Genomic DNA, 23,125 nt, shown 5'->3' with positions numbered 1-23,125 from the left:
GCTGATTGACATGATGTTTCTCCAATCAGCAATGACCATTGCACCGTTCTAACCAATAACGTTTGAGCAGGGGTGGTACCAGCTGCAATGTCAGCCAATCAGGAGCGCTCTGGCGTTGATCACGCTTTAAAACCGTAGAGGAGCATCCCAGTGCTATAACGGCTGCTGAAAGACAAGGATTGTTTAGGTTTTAGCGAGTTTGACATAGACGTATTAAAAACAATTGTGATAAATTAAAATGTTCCAGTTTAGGGGCTTTCACGCGTTAAGGGAGGCGTACCGAGGCGGTTTAAGACGTGTTATATGTGAGAGCACCGTTGCGGAAGAGCGGCGGCCCTCAGCGGCTGGATGCCGGCCTGTGAGGGTCTGTGGTCGTGCTTTCTGCTCCAAAACAGACGCTGGAGCAGCTCACAGCGCGAAAGACACGGATAAGTGAGTACATTCGCTATTTAAATGTTTAACTTTAATGTTATTAAAGGTAAGCACATTTGAGAGAGCCCGCCCTTCTTTCATTGGCTGGACACAGGCTCAGGTCACATTCATTCACTCATTTCTTCGTTTATGTATTATTATAGGCCTGTCCTGGGAGTGATCGATACAGAGTGACGTCACGTCAAATCGTAAAAGGCACCTCGATAAGATATATTAGGATTTCAAAGTGTATACATACATTTACTTTAAAACTGTCCTGTCCTAACACATATGCTATATGACTATGACAATTTAGGTTATAAAGCTTATATGAAACCATGTGGCACAGCTATATCATTTTTATGATTACATTTTAAAATTATATTTTAATTTGTATGTACATTGTTGATCAAATACATCACAGTATGATACAATATGTCATTGTTTTGGTATGAACATGTAATTACTAAATAATACCTACTTAACTACTTAATAACAGCTAGTAAACACAGCAGATATTAGCTAAGTGGAAATATAATCTTTTTAAAATAATTTTGAATATTATATAATGTTATAATGAGATGACAGGAGCGTGTTGGTGTGAGGCTTTAACATCCACCCCCCCCCCTCCTTTCTCAATGACTGGTGAAGGTCAGGTTTATCTGTATAATATTGCAGTATTAGTATGTCCTCCTGTTTATCTTGCTTTAATGGAAATTATGATATTCAGTAGCAGTTAGATAATTGGAGAAAGCACTCTGTTGATGCTGTATGGTATATTTAGTCACGGTCCAGATGTAGTACATTTCCTTAAGTGTTTGATGAATTTTGATGAATTACAAATACAAAAGAAATTTGTTGTAAACATTATGACTCATTTTGCCTAATGCAGGTTTTGATTTCTTTTATTTTCTTACAGTAAGAAACAGTTGAGGGCCACACTCGTTAATTAACATGAATTATTTCCCCCTGTATGTCAGTTCTGAGTTGTTGTTTTTTATTTGTTTGTGTCAAGTATTTCCAAGTGTTTTGAAATATTTTGTATTAAACCAGTTTGCTCCCAAATGTGATCATCCACTCAACACATAGCGCTCCACCCCAACTTTTCAAACTGTGACACATTGTCTCTGGAGCTCAAAAAAAGGAGAACACTAACGGCTCATTCTCTTAGATCAACTAGCAGATGCTTGTGCAATGTGTTGACTGATGGGTGGGAATGAGAGAGAGAGAGAGTAAGAGAGAGAGAGAGAAAGAAATTTTCTTCCACTTGTGTTTACAGCTCAACACACTTGGAAAATAACAATGAAAAATAAGTCTTTTTTGTGAGCTAACAGATATCCTCTTTGGTAACAATTACTGATATAATACTGATAAATACTGATAAAAGTAATAACCCTAATACTTTATATCAATAAAATTTCACACACAACTCTCTCTCTTTTCTCACAAGCGCACACACAGACCGTCTAAGCCAAGGAATATTCACATCAGTCACAAATGGCTCTCGAGGCGTCGAGTGATAAACACAATTGGGACATTTAGTGATACACTCTACCTCATTGTTGAGCCTGGGGAATGTGTGTAATTGAATAAAATGGTGTTGACTGCATAATAAAACATATACGTCGCTCATAATTTTCACTGGACCATGAAATTACAACCATAAAATGTAACGTTCGTATTACTCTAGTCGTTATAATCACAGCAACTGACAGAAAAGCATTTATCATAAGAATTGATGTCCAGTGCTAAAACGTGCACTAATTCGTGTAAAGTTAGCGGGTGCCACCACTGACCCTCATTCATCAGTAACTCTCAAAAACCTAATTCTAACACTTTGTCAACAAAATGTGGGATTCACTGATGCAAAGTGTAACTGGCCATTGTAAACACACAGCAACCAGAAAAAAGAACTTACTACCAGAATCAATGGCTACCGTTAAAAAGTAAGCTCAAACGGCTAGCAGGTGCAAATTCTCTTTCTCTCTCTCTCTCTCTCTCTCTCTCTCTCTCTCTCTCTCTCTCTCTCTCTCACTGTCTCTCATGCTCACTTGTTCTCTTTATTCTCTTACTAATGTCTTTTGTTCTCTTCCTCCTTTCCCTCCTTTTTTCTCTTTTTGCCCTCCCTTCATCATCATTAGTATGGTTTGTAAATTGCTCTATGTTTTTGGGCTGGAGGTGAGAACAGCTGGTCTGATTTAAAACACAAAAGCACACATACACACACACAAACACACACAACCATGTATTTCAAAAAGTAGTGGACCTTTAAATGTTTTGTGGTACATGTGGCACTGCATTGCCGCCAGTACGGAAAGGTCACCAAAAAGCCTTCAGGACAGAAGAGCATCAGTCTGGCTGTCAATGAGCGAGATGTGTGTTTGTGTCGTTCTCATTGTTTGATGGTGAAATGAGGCCGTGGCACCAGTGGAAATTCACAGCTCACAGTGAGGACAGTCCACTCCAGGGCCAGTGAAAAAACACATCACAATCTGGAGCTCAGATTGCATCGGATATGGCAGCACCAGCTGACCAGCTGACTGCCAGAGGTGTATGTCTGCCTGTGTGTAATATATGTGTTTGTGTGTGTGTGAGAGTGTGAGAGTGTGAGTGCACATGTTCACACTGTTTCTTCATGATCCATGACTCTGGTTCTAATCATATGATGATGATTGTGGTAATGATAATGCCACCATGAAAGACTAATTTATGTGATTTATTTTTTTCAATGTGTAAAGGTATTTCTGCTCTTACATATGTTGTTTTATGTGTATTAATGGAGTAGCTCAGGAAAAATTTAAAACATAACTCCACATTTGCTTCTTTAGTTAGAGCAAGGGCTAGGAGGCTGATGTCACTAAGCAGCAATGGGGTAACATTAATTCATTGTAACTACTTATCCAGTTCAGGGTCGAGGTGGGTCCGGACCCTACTCTGAATCACTGGAACACCTGGAGACAATGAGACAGAGGCGGGGACTAGGGCGGAGTCAAGAACAACAACAAACAGTCTTTTATTAGTATTAGCTTAGCCTCATAGCTCTAGCTCTATAATAAAGTAGCAAAATTTGGACCCTAAACAGTGCTTTGCCAGTTGGTTGCATTTGCAAAATTATTTTTAGCTGCATCATTTTATTTACTCTCAAAATTAATCACACCAACTATGATGTAAGTCACATGCTAATGATATTGATTGTTAATTTAACATGTAAGGCTTCCAGTGCAGCTCCCGAAGTTGAACATGTCTGTGTATTAAGATCATCAGATATTTATATGAAAAATACTGGATATCAGAATATGTTTGTGATTTCCAAATCAGGCCTTCCATTTGGTTAAGGACGATGAACTTTTCCAATTTAATTTGCTATAGCGATTGCTTATATTGTATGATATAGTCCAGCTCTGTACATGTAAATATGATTTATAAATGTGGATATGTCTGATACCCAACAAATCATGTTTCATTTTTATGAGCACATCTGGATAATCTCTCCCCTGGCAGGAACGAGAGGATAAAACATGAAGCCTGACCAGCCAAAGACCCAGGGCCCAGGGCTTTCCGTCACTACTTATTGTCATCCAGTTACCATTCACTTATCTTCCAGTTCTGATCTGTGTATGTAACACCATGCTGACCACTGGCATAGTTCCGCTACAGCAGGGGATCAGTGGCTGTCAATTTAGGGAAGTTGAGGCTTAGCAGAATGCTAGCATGCCCTGCTTTATAGTTTGCCAAAAGCAAATGTGTGACAACGACCTTTGCTGGTTACTAATACACACTTTACACCGGACTAATCTCTTCTAGATTGCTGATGAGCTTGTGGCCATATTTCATTCTATCTACTTCTCTCTACATCTAATCCTGGATGTAGAGCTTTAAAAAAGAGCCCAGCTCCAGGATTTCAGGGTACTGGGTTCATTCCCTGCCTCGGGTCATTGTCTGTAAGGGGTTTGCTGTGTTCTCTCCATCTCTGTGTGAGTTTCCTCTGCATGCTCCTGTCCAAAAAAATCACACATCAGTTGATTGTGTGTAATTGCCCATGGTATGAGTGCATGGGTGAGTGTGTGATAGATGGGCGCCCAGGATGAAGCACAGGATGCCCACAGGACGAAGCAGTTAAAGAAGATGAATGAATTACATCTAAACATTAATCATTTATTTATTATATACCATCAACATAGGATTGCCTCTTTTGCTAGCCACTATAAATAAGATTTTTTTATGAGTATCATTTTCATTAAATTAAAATGCTGTAGTACCAAACTTGGTCAGTGTTATGCTGAACCACTACAGCTGCACCACTTCAAGTTGGAAGAATGACATTCTTAACTGCTGTAACATCTTCCTGCTGATGTTTATATGTTGGCATTACACTAGTTCGATCTGTAGAGGGTTTTGTACACTCCTGCTGTGTGGATTAACTCAGCAGGAAGGAGTAAGAAGAAGTGAGTAATAGGTGAAGGGTTGGTGACAGAGCACATTGGCCTCAGTCACAATGGTAGAGTGGGCTCAAAGAGGAGGAAAGAGAAAAGCTTAACTGTACGACACCTAAGGGGATCTAGATTTATTCATAGTTTCTCTGTCACCCTGTGTGCTATATCAGTGGTTCTAAATCCTGGCCCTGAAGTACCACTGACCGGAATGATTTATTGTTCTCCTTGCTCTAAAACTCACAGTTCAACTCATTAAGGGGTTGGCAATTAGTTCATGAGTCGCCTTAGCTGTGTTTGAAGCAAGGGATTCTTTAAAATATGTAGGTCAGTGGTATACCAGGACCAGGATTGAGAACCACTGTGGTAGGTCATTGCTTTGAATTTTGGTCCTGGGGATCCAATCATTTCTCAGCACTTTTTAAGTGTCCATGAAGAGACTCTTAAAATGAATGTGTTAAAGCTTGTATTATATTAAGATTTAAAAATAGAAAACACTTTACCTTGCCCTGGGAAGGACTGGCGCCCCCTCCAGGGTGTTCCTGCCTTGCGCCCAGAGATTCCTGGTAGGCTCCGGACCCACCATGGCCCTGAACTGAATAAGCGGTTACAGATAATGAATGAATGAATGAAAAACTTTCACTGCATCATTTAAAAGCACTTATAGCTGCATTTTAAGCTTGAATACGGGTAATAAAATTAACATTTATACATTTAAAAAGTCTCACACTAAGGATCAACTTACAAGCCTCCAAAAAAATATATATTCTGGCAAAAAAAAATTAAAAATAAATAATAAGTTTTTAAAATTGAAATAATGGGCAGAAAAAAACACAATCAAATATTATTTTCCAAATCATTCAGCCCTACTGTTCATTGTCTCTAGGTGAAATCCTTACTGCATTATTTTAAGATCATGTAACCCATAGGCCTGACAGTCATATGATAGAATGAATGAATTTCTTTTTTTTGAAAACATCTCCATAATGTGACTCTTCACCACAGTGTTTTTCACTAATCAGGGAATCGTTTAGGTTTTGTAGTTTTACCCTTCTGTTTTGTTGGATACTTCAATTCAGGAAATACTCAGTATTACGTACTTTACATTATTGTTTTGTTTTCTTTCTTTTCAGGGTTTTTTTTAACAACTTTTAACTTGTTTTCTGAGACTGGTTATTAATCATCATAATGAGAGCTATGACCATGATGAATGAGGTGGTATGTTGTCCTGATTTATGAGTGATTCTCTCATTCATTCTGTGTATTTTCTCTCCCTTTGATTGATCTGCTTGCTTTTGAATTTGTTGTGTAAGTATTAAATGTCGTTTTGTCTGTTTTCCTTTTAGTCACAGTAGTGTCTTGCAGCTTCTTTCCTCCAAAATCCCCTTTAACCAGCATTGGAACATTTTACACTCTAGAACCCTTCTCAATCTAGAATATTTATAACACCACTCTGACATTCCACATTTCAGAACTGTTCTCGTTCTTCACTGCTTTTGACATTTCTACCACTAGAACTCGTCAACACTGACATACATTTCTTGGACAAGAAGCTATCATTTCTGATATCTCAATCCATTTGTCCACACTCTAGAACTTTTGGCACCTGCTTCCACCCAGCCTATTGGCATGTCAGAAACTGCGCCCTATTCACTATATAGTGCAATTGATTTTGTGTTCCACCATTTTGTAAACCTAGTGCAGGATTTTCAGAGGACTCAAAAAATTCCACAATGCATCAAAAAAGTTAGTGTACCACCCATGTTCACTTGCTGACACTAGTGGAGAGTAGATACCCATAATGCACTGCGTTGTTTGGTAAAAACATGCATGAGTTAGTGTCCAAAACCGTTTACTATCCTCCTGAATTCAGTTCCATATAATAGTGCGCTGTATAATGAGTAATATGGAGAATAGTAAATAGGGAGCCATTTCAGACACATACTTGGCTCGAGAACCTCATTCATATTCAACATACAAAACTTCTAATACTTATATGCACCACTCTAGAACTATACTGACCCAGGTTTAAACATTCTGGAACAATTTTCACATGCTCCTGAGTCTTTCAGACATTCCAGAACTTCTTTCTTCTCCATTGTGATCTTCCACTTTAGAACTGTCTAACATCCAGTCCTCTGTTCCATTTCCTAGAGCCCCTCTGACTCCCACTTCAACACTAAAGATTCTAGAACTTTCTGATGTTCTGTGATGCTCTCAGCCATCCAGAGACCATGCTTAGAACTTAGTGACTCTAGCAGTTAGTTAGTCAAAAATACTGGCTACAGTTTTCTTTTGTTATAAGATCCTGAAGGATATTTCATTGTTATCTAGAAACCTTGGCTTAAACTGCAGACTTTTAACATTTAAAGCCTATAAGGCATTCTAATAGTTAACAGTGTTTAAATAAATGTTAAAATGTATATAATTGTGTCTCAAAATTTCAAATAATTTTAAATTGTGTTAACATATAAACTCTGACAAAAATAAATAAATAAAATAAAGTAGTTGTCCTCTGAGACTAATCTCTGGATGGTTAGACCCAGTCTTAGAAGCTGTACTGTGTTATGTTTTGCTCAGAAATCCCTCTCCAACATGGAGAAAGCTCCTCAGTTGTGAAGCCAAAGCTATCCCACAATCATCCTTCAGAACCTGATTTTGAATTTCTTGTAATGTTTGAATATATTTAAACACTATTTTTATTATACACCGTGTATATACACTGGGTTTGTGTGTATTGTGTGATCTTGGGCTTCTCTTACAACCTATAACACACTAACTCCTCTTTCTTTCCACATGAGAAAAGATTTCAACTCCATCACAATGTCAGTGAAATCTCATATGAAATAAAATTTGTAAACTATATTTGACCTGCACTATATTTCTAAAAATATCCAGTCACCTTAGTGAATCCACCAGTTTTAAGGTGCATTTATCTCCAAAGGATTGATTAAAAGAATGGCTTTGGAGCAGCTGCACATGAGCCTTTGTCACTATGCCCAAAGCCAAGAGTCTGTCCAGCAGTGGATCTGTGTTCTCTAGAGTTATGGAGCTTTTAACTGCGAATAGCTGTGATCCACAACTAATCATGTAACATCAGTACAATATATACAAAATGCTTGTGTTTGCTCTTCAGGTCCTCTCAAATTATTCCCAAAGACAGTTACCGTAGCAAGGAGCAAACCTCTAATTAATACACTTAATTTCAGACAAAACATTAACTTACAGGTGTCTACATGTTTTTGGTAACTAGCTAATAGCTGGAAATTCTTAGTTACAAGATTTATTCATATGCAGCCCTTCAGTTATTTTGTTATCTGATATTCAAGTATATAAAAAAATCTTTCTTGGCTGACATTTTGGTATTAAAGTTGAAATAAATCTCAGTTCTGTGCCAGTATTCTATGAAGTAATTGCTTCTTGTTGTTTTCAGTGCAGAGTGTCTTGTTTATAGTTACGTACATCCAGTCTAGAGCATGTGACCACTCTCTCACAGTGTGTATGTGTGTTACAGGAGAAGGAAGGCAGGGATTTTGCCCAGTCTAGAAGACTTGCTTTTCTACACAATTGCAGAAGGTCAAGAAAAAATCCCAGCACACAAATTCACCACGGTAAACACACCCACATATACTGTTTTTAATCATGTTGCATGTATTTCTGCAAATGGTAGGGCGCAAGCCATTAATTTCTCAGCAAAAACACTAATATTAAACACATAAATACACAGAAGTGTATAAATATAATGAGAACCATTTCTGTATTTATTATGCCCACACTTTATTACAGCTTTTGATCTTTCAGCAATATGTGCTTTAAGTTTCAGAGAAATCTTCAGCCAGACCTTCAGAGTTCATTCTTAGAAACGGGTTAAATATTCTCGTCCTATTCTCGTCTCGTGTATTCTCCTCAGGTAATTAACATGTTTTGGGTATGTGTGTGTGTGTGTGTGTGTGTGTAGGCACTGAAAGCAACTGGTCTCCGTACAGGTGATCCTCGTCTGAAGGAGTGTATGGAAATGCTGAAGGTTACTCTGAAGACCACATCAGACGGAGCCCTGGACAGACACCTATTTAAAAAGTAAGTGTGTGTGTGTTTGTGTTGTTGTTATTTGTTATTTATTTATTTAAAGAACAGGGACAATACGCATTATTCAACATCATCAATTCATAATGTAAATGTGCCAGATTTAGCCAAATGGCTAATTTTCATCTGCAGTCCCTGGGCAGGTTGATGTTATAAAAGAACAATCTGACAAAACATTAATAAACAAACATAAGTTATATATAATACAGCGCAAATTAAAGATCATGCTGACTTCATGTGTGTGTGAAGGTGTTTTATTTATTTATTTATTTATATTTGTCTGGAGTGGTCATGGATCATTAAAATACTCTGACGTTCCCCTTGAGCTTAAGATGTTACTTTGATGTTCTTTATTTCTGCACAACGTAAACAATTAAAGAGCTGATTCCAATGTTCTGATCTTTGATTGGTCACACAAAGCTGCTTATAAAAGATTAACAGCAGTTCTAGAATGTTCTCACTAATTCACAAAATTCTAAAATTTTCTGCCCTATTGAAACAATTTTAGGTTCACTATGTCATGGTTATGTAATTATATATAAACTGAATAGGAAATCATAAATGTATTTTGTTCATTTCTTACTTTTAAATAAATGTATCTTATGTTATTCTGATATTAGTGTTTATTTGATTTATTTTTAATTCATTTATTTATGCATTTTCCTTTTGCTTTCTAGTGTATTAAGATTGCAGTATCATTGTCAATATTCTGGGAACATGCAATACTTCAGAAATTCCTAAAAATACATTTAGCAAAACAATTAGTATATGAAAACACTGGCGGCATCTCCAGTTTTTACAAGTAGAATTACTCCTTGTTAAATATTTGGTGTAATAATGTACATCTGTTTCTAATTAAAATGTGTATATTTTGCATTTTACTCACATGCACATTTTTGCTTCTTTTAATATGTCACGCACAGTGTGTAGGAGGGATTTAAGTGTGTGTGTGTGTGTGTGTGTGTGTGTGTGTGTGTGTGTGTGTGTGTGTGTGTGTGTGTGTGCGCTAATACCAAATGGATATTTCCAGATGGAATTATTTCAATCTCAGGAAGACAGCAATAACAAGAGGGCTGAAATGAGATTGAGAGAAAGTGTGTTCCGTTATACTGAGAATGGAACATATTGAAATGTATTTATGTATAAATGTGTATCTGCTTTTCTTCAATAAATGTGTTAATATTCACTCTCTCACGTTTTATTTCTCTCTCAGGTGTGTTCAGAGTAATATTGTGCTGTTGACTCAGGCGTTCCGGAGGAAATTTGTTATTCCTGATTTCCAGTCATTTACATCACACATTGACGAGCTGTATGAGAATGCCAAGAAACTCTCTGGAGGACAGGTGCCTGAAGATTCCTGTTCTTTTTTTTTTTTCTTTTTTTTTTTTGAGGAAATGCTGTTATTTTAAAAGCCAGAACAAACAGACACCTGCACACACCAGAAAACATCTAAACACAACCTGATACAAAACAACCACAGAACACATCAAAAATCTACAACAGACATCAGAGAGACACAGACATGAAAAAGACACTGCAAGATCTCTACAGATGTCAGTAGACACAACAGACACCAGCAAACACCAGTTAACTCAAAGACTGATAGACACCATCGAATGGAGAAATTCGAGTTTTACACAACATACTCGAGTATGTTTCACTTGAGTTTTACAAAACATACTTTAAAATGTATACACTTTTGTATATTTTATATTTTCTTTGCAAAATAAGCTGTTTGCATGGCATAAATATCATTTTACCAGCTAATATATATCAGAAGTCTTGCTAACTATAAAACAAAATCACACTTGTATACTTTTTTTCATTACAACCTGTGGGCATATTAAGCTGTGATTAATGCTGATATTAATTTGTGTAGGTAGCAGACTATATTCCTCAGCTGGCAAAGTTCAGTCCTGACCTATGGGCCGTTTCTCTGTGTACTGTGGATGGACAGAGGTACCAGCATTAGATTGGAGTGTGTTTTTATAAATAAATAGGATTCTATTACACTGTGAATCTTGTACATTTTATACTTATTCATTCTCATCTTTGCTCTTGCTCTCTCTCTCTCTCACTATCTATCTATCTATCTATCTATCTATCTATCTATCTATCTATCTATCTATCTATCTATCTATCTATCTTTTTACAGACACACAGTGGGGGATACTAAAGTGCCATTTTGTTTACAGTCATGTGTGAAACCTCTGAAATATGCCGTAGCTGTTCATGACCATGGCACAGAATATGTCCACCGCTTCATTGGGAAAGAGCCCAGTGGCCTGCGTTTCAACAAACTTTTCCTTGACGAAGACGGTGAGACACACACACACACACACACACACTCGTTTTGTAACATTCACTTCTCACTTTAATATTCATGTTCATGTTGGCTTCCTTCTCACTTTAATATTCATGTAAACCACTACAAAGCTTTAGGACTCAGGAAAGCATCATATACTTGTATTTGGACATAGAAAACATTCCATTTACACCAGCAATGGATGCATTTTTTGATCACAATGAATTTACATTTTTCACTTAATGTGATTAAGTAAAAATCTGAACATGATTCAATCACCAAACACACAATTAAATGCAAGTGTTAAATGTCTGTGTGTAAATGTTTTTACCCAATTTTCTATTTTTAGATAAGCCACACAATCCCATGGTAAACGCAGGAGCAATAGTATGTACATCACTTATCAAGGTAAATCTGTTTACAACTGCTTATAACAGTCTGTGGTTGAAATAAAACAAAACAAAACAAAACAAAAAAACATCTCTATGCCCATGTGGGATGTCCAACAGATATCTGATGGGTGATGGCAAAAACTTGCAGAGTGGGTGGTGGCGCCTTATTTTGTTCTCATAAAAATGATTAAGATTATGAATAATGATTCTGAGAGAGATTTTTTAGACATGGGTGAGTGGGGGGTGGAGAGAGAGACAGAGAGAGAATACATATAACAGGTGATGAAGAGCGAGCTGTGAATAGCACGTGCCATGGGTTCATTTCACAGTAATCTTCCATGGCATTTCTGCAGTTTTGTTACACACGCACATACTAGCTCTGGTTTCAATTTTAGACTCAAACATCTGCCTATATTTTTTTGTTTGGACTCAGACTCCTTTTGCCACAAAAAATATAATATAAATAGGATTCTTAGATTATGAAATCATATCTTATATTTACAGTCCACTCCATAATTATTGGCACCCTGGTAATGATGAGGGTTATAAAAATTCACATATTTGTGCATTTTATGAATTTCATGTCATTTTAATTTAATATATTTGGAGACATAAATGAAGATTGCATAATTATTTTTAGCAAAACCATGTGCTACACTTATTAGCAACCCTGCATTTGCATGTATAACTCTTGGGCAGTAAAACAGCAGTTAGGCTTTTCGTAATTTATAAAGTTTGGTTAATTTGAGGCAGGTCATTTGAGACCATTCCTCTTTACAGAATCTCTACAGATTATCCAGGCTCCTAGGTCTTCTCTTATGTACTCTCCTCTTAAGCTCACACCCCAAGTTTTCTATGGGATTTAGTTCAGAGGACTGTGATGGCTAAAGCAGAAGCTTGAATTTGTGTAACATTTTTTCTTCATCTGCACGTATTTTATTGTATCATTGTCCTGCTGGAACGTTCAGTGATTACCCAAATTTAATTTTATGTCAGAGAGGCACAGATTTTGATTTAAATTTCTAGGTATTTCATGAAATTCATGATAGAATATACCCTAAGGGTGCCCATACTTCAGCCTCAGGTTCTTCAGCCTCAGTTTTTTTTTTTTTTTTTTTTTTTCCAAGAAGGTTTTTTGTTTCATCTGACCATAGAACCTGATTCAGTGAAAGTTCCAGTAGTGTTTAGCAAACTCCAGGCAATTACTTTTTGGTTAGATGACAGGACCTCAGTAACTCTCCAAAGGTGATCCTTGTCTGAGGGGAGCAATCTTGCACAACCAAGCAGGTTTTCACAGTTCCAGTTGTGTGGAGTTTTGTGGAGTTTTAGCTGTTGTCTGACAAATGAAATAAACACACTTTTCCCTTATTTGAATTATGGATTCATTAGTCTTTCGCATACTGAAGATTGACTAAGTGAGTTTGATTTTTTCAGAAAAAATTAACTCCAATTAACAGTTAGATTTTTCTATTGTCTTTCAATACGAGATGAAAATAAAACACCAAGGGTTATTAACTCATCTTTACCAGGAGTACCAGCAATAGTGCAGGAGATAGGTCATGTGGAAATATAGTAGTCCAAAAAAAGACAAGGACAAGGAACAGACAAGTAACACCTGGGAAGGATAATGAGAGGGCAGGGCAACAAAGGAGACTGATTATAAGGTGTGGCTAGGGCGGAGCTAAGGGGAAGACCAGGACAAACAAAAGCAGAGCCATGTGCTCCTAGCACATGGCAAACAAGGGAGATACACAGCAGGAAAACACAAGACAGGGCCAGAGCATGACACAAAGTTCTCAAACAGTATTGCAAGGGAAATTGGTGTGCTACTGTGCTTGCTGTTGCAACATGGGCTTAAGTGTACTTTAGAAAAAACATTGTCAAATCTTTTGCTGTGTCATGAAATGCAATCTGAAACTATTACACAAGGAGAATGCCATAGATCAACTTTATGCAGAAGTACTCAGTAAGTACTCTGGGCCCAAGCTCATCTCAGGATCACAGACTACAACAATTAATATCCTCTATTCCCAAATGATTTAAAAGTCTAATTTAAAGGAATGGGCATTTAACACTGTGTTGAACATGCTGCTTTCCCAACCTATTTTTGGATGTACAGCAGGTATCAAAGTCAAAATGTATTTACAAAATACAATTTATTTTGTCATTTAAAACACAGAAATCCTTTTTATTTTTGATTTTTTCAGCTAAATAAAAGTTCAAATCAGAGTTTCTTGTTTTTATTGTATTGCATATTTATAAACTGAATTAAATAATACTGAGTAATAACACTTAATCTATTATTAAGGTTATCTATTGATAAATGTAATTTGCCTACTCATATTAAGGTTGTGGCTGTTCTTAAAATATTGGCCACTGCTGTAGGCTCACATTAAAATTTTCCAGAAAAAATTGCATGTTCATCCAGGCTGGGATGGAAATGTGTAGTGTGTCTTTCAAGCATTTTTTGTGTTTTTTTCTATTGTTGTCTCATATTTTTCAGCATTATGAACTGTGGGAAATTATGACCACTCCAACAGGTCAATGGCGTCGGTAATTTTTCTTTCAGTATTTTTTCCTCATTGAACAAATTTCACAAATATTATTTATAAATCTGATGAACACCAACCTAAGCCACCTACATTGCAGTTAATATATATCCATTGATTATTATTTATTACCATTATTGATTATTAGCAATTATCAATGGTTATTATTATTCATGACTATTAATAATTATTAGTATTGATATTAATATTAATAGTTAATATTAATATCATATTCAACTTGGTATTAAAGCTGATTTTATTTCATAAAACAGGACACTTTTTATGTTTGATCATACTATTTCAATACGCTTATATCATCAGTGATTACACAACACATTTCTTCAATGTGGAAAAAATGTGCATAATTTTAAACTTTTTTGTTAGGTTTATTTTCCTTACACCCACAAGCCTAATGCAGTTCAACTCACCACATTGTTAAAATGCTCTACATACAAACATGTTTTTTCATGTAGTGTGGATTAAATCAATATTGTTGCCAAATACATATTAGGTACTTTCATTTAATAATCAGTAGGGGTGGGAAACAAAATTATACAAAAACGTAATAATTTGGATTTAGAAATAGTATAGATACAGGCCCAATGATAAAAAAAACAGAACCTATTATCAATGCTTTGCTATTAATATTTTTAACAAGTATTACACAGTTTATTTTTAAGAATTGGTCAGTAAAGTGGATAACATGCTCAATTCCAGTCTATCCATACAGACAGAAATGCCCACTTTAAATCACTAATAAATATCACTGAACAGGGTTAATAACATAGCATTACACTTGCCACTGTACATTTCTCTGAATAAAAGCAATTGTTAAAGGCACTGCTTATGATTCTGGAGGGCTACTGTTGATATTTACATTCAGCAAAATAAGCACACCCCTCCATTCAGTGCTGCTCAATTTCACACTCAAATTCATACACCCACATTGCCAAGGTAATGCCACTTGGGCTTGCAGGTACAGTCTCTGCATCTCCTATTCCCCTGTGCTGTGCACGCCCCCTGTTACTGATTGACTGGAATAGTGCTGTGTTTCTCCATCCAAGCTTTTTCTTTTAGTTTCCCATTTACTGGCCCAGGGCTGACTATCAAGACATGAATATTTTCCCTAGCACAAACAGCTGACTTTTACAGAAAATGTATCGGATTGAAATAATATATAGCACCTTTAAACATATTTGGATTAGAATTATGTGTAGGATGCAATTTCATTTAAATGTTCAGTGGTAGATGATGTCAGAAATGTGGCTGCTGGTAGGAAGACAGTGGGCTGGGCCCTATGTAAATTTCTAAAGGATTGGCATACAATAATTTTACATTTTATCCTGTGTATAATTAAAATGAGGATAAAACATGTTTTTCATTATTATTGCTTTTTGTTTGTTTGTTTTTTTGTTTAAATAACAAATAAAAAATTGTATTAGGAAAATATTAAATAGGATTATGTCACAATATGTCATACCACAACACTCATCACATCTCAAATCTTTAAATAGAGCAATAAAACTTGCACATTTCCCACCCACACTGTTCAGAGCTCCAGATATTCACTTCATAACACAAACACACTTTAATTTAACCCATCTTTTCTGTAGAATAATATACTTATTAGGGTTTACCTACTACATTTGTCAATGTACAGTACTCAAATGTAGCTGTAATATGTAGCCTCTTGTTGGTTTTCTTTTTTTCTTGCTGTTTATAACCAACTACTCAACTTAAATGTCTTTATTCTGATTATAGTAATTTCCTAATATAAACATGTTTGACCTTCTACTACTTAGTGTATTAATCAGTTTGTAGTATTTTTATTTATTTTTGATGTATATTAATAGTTTGAATCTTTTTCCATTGTGTTGTTGCTCTTAAGTTGAATTTACATTAATGTTTTTACCAAGCTAATATTTAAAATCATCTATATGTGTTTTAGCAAGGAGCAAGTAATGCAGAAAAATTTGACTACGTAAGTAATGTTTTCATTTCTTTTTTATATATAAAGGGTTCTCAACTGAAAATTGATTTATTCAGTGACTGCAAAGTTTGATTGTTTGATTGATCCCATAGAAGTTGAACTTCACAGAAATATTGTAAAAATAAAACAATTGCCTTCATTAAAAATGTCTTTGTTTTGGTGATTAATGTCTTATTACTCTTTTAAAGTAGTCAGGGATATGACTACATTTGTTTTCTTTTTTAACTGGTAGGTGATGAACTTTATGAAGAAGCTGGCAGGGAATGAGTATGTGGGCTTTAGCAATGCTACGTGAGTCACCTTTAAATTCATAGCTTAAAGAAAGCTGTTTATGCTTCTAATTTATAAACTGGACAATCAGCAGCTCTTTTTTATTAGTTGCACATTTTTGTTGTTTATTTTATGTTTTTGCTTTGTCTGTTTCAGGTTTCAGTCTGAGAGGTTGTCTGGAGACAGAAACTTTGCCATTGGTTACTATCTGAAAGAGAAGAAGGTGAATAATATTTCAATATTTTATGTGTTCAAAATATCAAGACATTTTGAATGGTATTATATAACTAAATTCGAAATGATAAATGTATTGATACATAGGTATACTTTCATAGGTTTGTAGGTTTGTTTTATATATATATATATACCTCTGCTTTCTCATTTGTCTATAGTGTTTCCCAGAGGGTACTGACATGACTTCTATCTTGGACTTCTACTTTCAGGTTAGAAATCTTAAAAAATATGCATTCTCTGTTTAAGAAAGAAAAGAACTTGGGGATTTCCTAATCAGCATTACATAATATTATTATAAGTGTCAGAGAAGCTGGAGAATACTCTTTATATATAGAATAAGGCCCAAAAACTTATATTAACAGGACTTGAATATTAGACCATCAGGTGACACTGCATTCAAAACAGACACGATTCTGTAGTGGTAGTGGAAATTACCGCATGGCCTCAGAAACACAAAAAAACACTGTCTGTGAATACAGTTCGTTGCTGCATCCACAAATGTGAGTTAAAACATGCAAAGAAGAAACCACATATATACAAGATCCAGAATGCCACTGCCTTCTCTGGGCCCAAGCTCATTTAAGATGAACCTAGGTGAAGAAGAAAAGGTCATTTTAACTCATTTTGGGATTTATGGATGCTCTGTCTAGCTCTGGGCTAGAGAGGAAAGGAATCGTAAGCCCACAGTTCAAAAGTGGAACAATATATACAGGTTTTGGAGAAACATGCTGCCATCCAGACCTTGTCTTTTCAGGGAAGTCCTTGCTTATTTTAGCAAGACAGTGCCAATCCACATTCTGCATTACAGTATTACAACAGCATTGTCCCATAGTAAAACAGAGGTGCTGAAAACAGTTGGTACATTATGAAATGAAAAATAACATAATGAAGACCTGAACTGTTGAGTAGCTGAAATCCTCCAGCTAGAATGTAAAACGCCACTTTCAGAACCACAGTAATGGCTCTTCTCAGTGCCCAGATGTATACAGTGTGTTGTCAGAAGAAGAAGTGATGCAACACAGTAGTAAACATGCCCCTGCAACTTATCTTGAGATGTGTTGCTAGCATCCAATTTAAAATGGGCAAGTATTGTTTTCAAAACAATTACTCAGTTTCAGCTGTAGATATGTTGTCTTTGTTCTATATTCATGTAAGTATATGATTTAAATGATTAACACATTAGTGCATTCTGTTTTATTTACATTTTTCCAAAACCCCTAATTCTGGAAATGGGTTTGTGCACTGACCTTTTAATAAGTTCAGATCTAAATAGTTTTCATATTTCTTATATGAAAAGCGCTATATAAAATTGATGTATTATTATTATAGTCACCAATAATTTTATACGTTTGAGGTGATCAAAATACAGATCACAATATAGACTTGTCTCTTTAAATGATGTAGTATTTAAAACAATATAATTTCATTTGGACTTATGAAACTGATATAAAATTAGAATATTTGTGTGTTTAACTGTGTTTTTGTGTGTTTGTTTGCTTGTTCATTTGTTTAGCTGTGCTCTATTGAGGTGACGTGTGAGAGTGCTAGCGTGATGGCTGCTACACTAGCCAACGGCGGCTTCTGTCCAATTACAGGCGAGAGAGTGCTCAACCCAGAGGCTGTGAGGAACACACTCAGCCTCATGCACTCCTGTGGCATGTACGACTTCTCCGGACAATTTGCCTTCCATGTAAGTGTACAGGCACGCTATGCACACACATTACAATTATGACATTGGTTAAACCTTCTTATCCAGGGCAATTTATAGTTTAATCATGTTACAGAAGAGCTCTGGTTCTTAAATTGGGTCCATTCCTGATTCTTGGAACCTTGGTGTCCTTCAGTGGACTGGCACACATTTCCACCAGTGTAGATGGGAACCAAAAATATGACATCAGCGGGGGAGAGCTGCAAGTTCGCTCAGTTCTAGCGTCACCTTTTCTGAATACAGCACCATAAACAGAGATAAACAGAGTTATGACAGGGTCATTGTTTATTCTTTGTTTACAGCGAGGTCAGACCAGGGATGATACATGTGTAAATGTAAACGCTTGACATGCCCACAGACAACATAATGAATTTTCATGAATTTTTAAGATCTTTGGTTCCAGCTGGAAACTAACTTTTCTGGTTCTAATTTATTTTAGTGGAAACACACCTAACACTCCAGATTGGGTTCGGGTTCCTCATTGGTGGAAAAGCACTATGAAAGAAAATATAACATAAACATGGCAACGCAAAATTATGTTTCAGTCTATGTTAGTGCATGTGATATTGATTGACATGCGATTTTCACAGAGATTTGGTGTCCTGGAGTATGTGTTAAATTGTATTGAGATGGTTGTTGAAACTGATAATGTGGTGCAGACAACCTCACCTAGAATATTTTTTATCAGTAACCACTGGTTTACATTTACAACATTTACAGCTGCTTTTATCAAGAGCAACTTTAAAACGGGCTTTTAAAATCAGAGAATCCTAGGGAGTATAAATAGCTTTGAGTCAAAATACCCCTGAATCATGATCACACTAAATACAGGATTCATTGCTAATACCTAGAAGGCACAAATACAAAATGAAAAGATCTTAAATACCATACCAAATTAATACTAATGCTAATACTTAAAAAAGAGAGACTACAGTACATTTTAAAAATGAGTAATGGATTAAATGCTGATCATAGATTTGGGTCTACAGGTGAATTTGAAGGCTGTCAGAGACATTTTTGTGAGTGTTTGCGTGTCTGTGTGTGTAGGTGGGTTTACCTGCTAAATCAGGTGTAGCTGGTGGGATTTTGCTGGTGGTTCCTAATGTGATGGGAATAATGTGTTGGTCTCCACCTCTGGATAAACTGGGCAACAGTGTCCGTGGCATCAAGTTCTGCACGGTACAGACTTTCTCTTTCTCACTTTTTCTCACTATGTGTATACATAGAACAAAAGGACAGGCAAAGAGGTATAGCTGTGTATAGCTCTAGTATAGCTCTGCTCATTTACTTTATAAAGACTTTAATAATTTTAAGTGGTTAACGTCTGGTCTGCTATTTGATTGAACCAATTGAGCATCCTGTGTAATCCTAGAGTTTGGAAAATGGATATGTAAAAAACATATTATGATTGACCCAGGTTTACACTGGGACAGAGCCCTTTATGCTATCACTATTAGACTTGTTATGCAGTTTCTGACCCTGGACGACAAATATATAAGCTTGTATTTTTATTTATATGTCTGTATACATCTATTTCTCTTTCTGTAGGATCTGGTGCAATTGTTCAACTTCCACAACTACGATAACTTGCGTCATTTTGCTAAGAAGCTGGATCCTCGCAGAGAGGGAGGTGACGAAAGGGTGAGGCATTATTCCTCCTTCTTCTTCCCAGTGACTTGCATCCCTTTAAACACAAGTGCTTCTATGTGCCCAGAAAATATGTTTCTAGTTATAGTTAACTCATTCACTGAAGGTAAAATCAGCTCTACTGAATTTGCTGTTTACGCAGTGTCACAAAACACATATACATATGTTTGCTTTTTCGGCCTATAGCAGTATAGCCTCACCCATTTGTGCTGAAAAACTAAGAAGTGTTTCAACCCAGAGTGCTTTCTTTTTTAATGGAGCTATAAATACAATGCAGGTCAGCCAATCAGAACAGAGCCCCTTTATATGTAAATCAGTCCTAAAGGCACAGCCCATTTAATTCTAAGGGATACAAAGAAGTCGGAAATGATATATGGTTTTGGTATATAAACCAACATAAAAAGTAGAATATGAATTCAGGAAAATTCAAGAAACATGGGCTCTTTAAAGTGGAAAATTTTATTGCACATTGAGAAGAACTGAACCAAGATTTGTTTGATTCTCAGGTGAAGTCAGTTATAAATCTGCTGTTTGCTGCTTACACTGGAGATGTGTCTGCTCTGAGGAGGTATGCACACAAGCACAACATACACAGTATACATATAAGCACACACAACTGCATCAGCCTTATGTCCTGGGGTTGTGGGTTCAGTCCCCACCTCGGGTCACTGCCTGTGAGGAGTTTAGTGTGTTCTCTTTGTGTCTGCACGGGTTCCCTCCTGGTGCACTTGTTTCCTCCTACAGACCAAAAACACATGCTGGTAGGTGGATTGACCATGTGAAATTGTTTGCAGGTGTGAGTGTGTTGAGTGACTGGCTGAGTGTGTGTTGCCCTGTGATGGATCATTGCTCTGTCCATGGTCATGCCTAGGACCCACTGCGACCTTGATCAGGATTAAGAGATTATAAGCAATGACTGACTAACAACTGTAACACTGTTCATTTTTCTACCTGCAGTCTTTGGTCTAATGAACTTTGCTGCACTGTATGTGTGTGTGTCTAGGTTTGCTTTGTCTTCTATGGATATGGAACAAAGAGATTATGACTCAAGAACAGCTCTTCATGTGGCTGCCGCAGAAGGTACCAAGAGCTCTATTTCCAGCAACAGAAAATAAATATGATTTACAAAAAAGAAAAGCATATATCTGAACAAAACTTCATTTGTATTTTTAGGTCATGCTGAAGTGGTTCGTTTCCTCTTGGAAGCATGTAAAGTGAACCCAGTACCCAGAGACAGGTATAATCCTCCCAATATATGAAAGGTTTATGCTCCACAGCACATAGTGTGGCATCCAAAAAAACAGTTATGCACAGTGTTATTTCATTTAAATTTTCAAAATGGTTTTGTGGTTCCCAGTGTTTTCTTTACTGTGTGAAATGGGTCCAAATGGCTCTTTGAGTGGTAAAGGTTGCCGACCCCTGCTCTAAACCATTTATTACAGCAGATTGTAGATATGCTTGAGGTGATGTTTGTGTTTTATTTCTATGATAATATTAAGGTGGGGTAACACTCCAATGGACGAAGCCGTGCATTTCGGACATCATGATGTAGTGACCATCCTTCAGGATTATCACAACAAATACAGCCCTCAGGAGACCACCGCCGCTGGGGAGAAGGAAACAGCAGAAAAGAACCTGGACGGTATGCTGTAACTCAGCTCTGTCTTCATCAGGTCTTTACACACCAAACTTTATTTACTATTAATTCAGTGAGAGGGTAAATTTTTTATACTCCACAGAGGCCATGTTTAAAATGTGTTTGAACAGCATCTCTGATACATACAGGCTACTACATGTCAGTAAAACAACTGAAGAAGAATCATTTGAGAAGTTATTTATTTCATTTTCTCACGCTCGGTGTGTACCGGCTTCTTGTTGAAGGAGATTCTCTTGTTTGTAAATTTTTCTGTGTGTGTGTGTTTGTCTCTATTATGGAAAATGTAGATTAGCGACGTAATTTTGCAGCTGTATGTGTTTATAGGTTTCAGTTCTGAGCACTTCTGATCCAGTTCCCGCTGTGCTGGGTGCGTGAATGTTTGTGTTTGCAGGCTCATATTATCCTGGTCCGCAGTGATGTGTATGTAGCCTTCCCCTTTTACTGTGTGTGTTTTCACACATACACACACTGTAAATGTATTTTAAATAATTTACAATGTACATTTATGTATTGTTTTAATATGGAATATTTTTCGACTTTAATGATGTCGTTTATATCAATATAAAGATTGAGGGCTTCATAAAAAGAGCCTGAGGTGGAGAAAACTGCTGTTACTCAGTGGGATGTATCATTCTAAAAAAGATTATTTAATTTAATTTAATTTATTCACATATATATTCAGTGCTGCTCTGAAGTTTGGTAACAATGATTTTCCACACTATAAAACCAGGTTAGGTATGAACAAATTTATAAAATGCTTCCAGTAGAACTGTAAAACTAAGAATTGTCAGGAAACTGTAAGAAACTATGAAAGACAGAAAATCTTGATGAATGAAATCTAAAAAAGTGTCACAATATGTATACCCAGAAAGATGAAGGTACAGAATAAAATTATTATAAAATACACAAATAAATCATTCCAAAGGTGATGATCAAATCTTCAAATCTTGGATGGCTACATGGAAAAAGCAAAATAACTCATGGCTGTTTCTAAAATACTTCTACAATGGAAATAAATTTAATATGTGATATATTTCTGTGAAAAAAAAAATCTAAGATATGCCTATAATCCAAACTTCTGAATGGTAGGGAAAATATTTAAGTGGCATCTGCTTATTATTGCAGTGTGGGTGAGGGTTTTTTTTTTTTTTTGCCTTTTGAATAGTTTGTGATTTGTGATCTAATCCAAAAGAGAAATGTTTTTGATTGTATGGAACCATTTGCACTAGTTTTGTGTGTATTTGTGGATATTTCAGAACAAAAAAGATGTTTTTAGGGACCAGCCATTTCTGCAGAACATTCCCAAAACTGATTTTTGTTGTTTCTTGATTAGTGTTTTTTTTTTTTTTTTTTTTTTTTTTTTGTATTTGTTAAAAAAGACATTATTAATACCTAATAATTCAAATCCCACCACTGCACTGTGACGGCAGGAAGCAGTACAAAAAAGAA

General features: G+C 36.1%; 1 protein-coding gene across 2 annotated transcripts; it reads left to right on the top strand.

The window, feature by feature from the left end:
• Nucleotides 1–179: 179 nt before the first annotated feature.
• Nucleotides 180–23,081, top strand: LOC136676399 (glutaminase kidney isoform, mitochondrial-like). Of its 2 annotated transcripts, none has more exons than XM_066653386.1 (18): nt 180–432; nt 8,362–8,452; nt 8,800–8,918; nt 10,138–10,267; nt 10,804–10,883; nt 11,080–11,243; nt 11,579–11,637; nt 16,119–16,151; nt 16,393–16,451; nt 16,587–16,653; nt 16,823–16,873; nt 18,178–18,354; nt 19,420–19,551; nt 19,921–20,013; nt 20,526–20,587; nt 21,023–21,099; nt 21,193–21,256; nt 21,519–23,081. In XM_066653386.1, the coding sequence occupies exons 1-18, from the start codon at nt 239–241 to the stop codon at nt 21,670–21,672; spliced, it is 1,806 nt and encodes a 601-aa protein (XP_066509483.1). In that variant the 5' UTR covers nt 180–238; the 3' UTR covers nt 21,673–23,081. The 2 variants fall into 2 exon arrangements, with proteins under 2 accessions (XP_066509483.1, XP_066509482.1); XM_066653385.1 differs by having other exon boundaries at nt 8,356–8,452.
• The last annotated feature ends 44 nt before the right edge of the window (nt 23,082–23,125 follow it).

This window comes from Hoplias malabaricus, chromosome X2, assembly GCF_029633855.1.
Source record: "Hoplias malabaricus isolate fHopMal1 chromosome X2, fHopMal1.hap1, whole genome shotgun sequence".
Classification (NCBI taxonomy): Eukaryota; Metazoa; Chordata; class Actinopteri; order Characiformes; family Erythrinidae; genus Hoplias; species Hoplias malabaricus.
The sequence above is the reverse complement of the archived record's forward strand: the minus strand, read 5'-3'. Positions and strand labels throughout refer to the sequence as shown.

What these genes read in the sequence shown, in the direction of transcription:
- LOC136676399 (XM_066653385.1), top strand. Translation starts at nt 239, where the DNA reads ATGTTCCAGTTTAGGGGCTTTCACGCGTTAAGGGAGGCGTACCGAGGC. An exon ending in CAGCACACAAATTCACCACG is followed by an intron (nt 8,453 to 8,799) that starts GTAAACACACCC and finishes GTGTGTGTGTAG; the next exon opens with GCACTGAAAGCAACTGGTCT. An exon ending in ATGCAGAAAAATTTGACTAC is followed by an intron (nt 16,152 to 16,392) that starts GTAAGTAATGTT and finishes TTTAACTGGTAG; the next exon opens with GTGATGAACTTTATGAAGAA.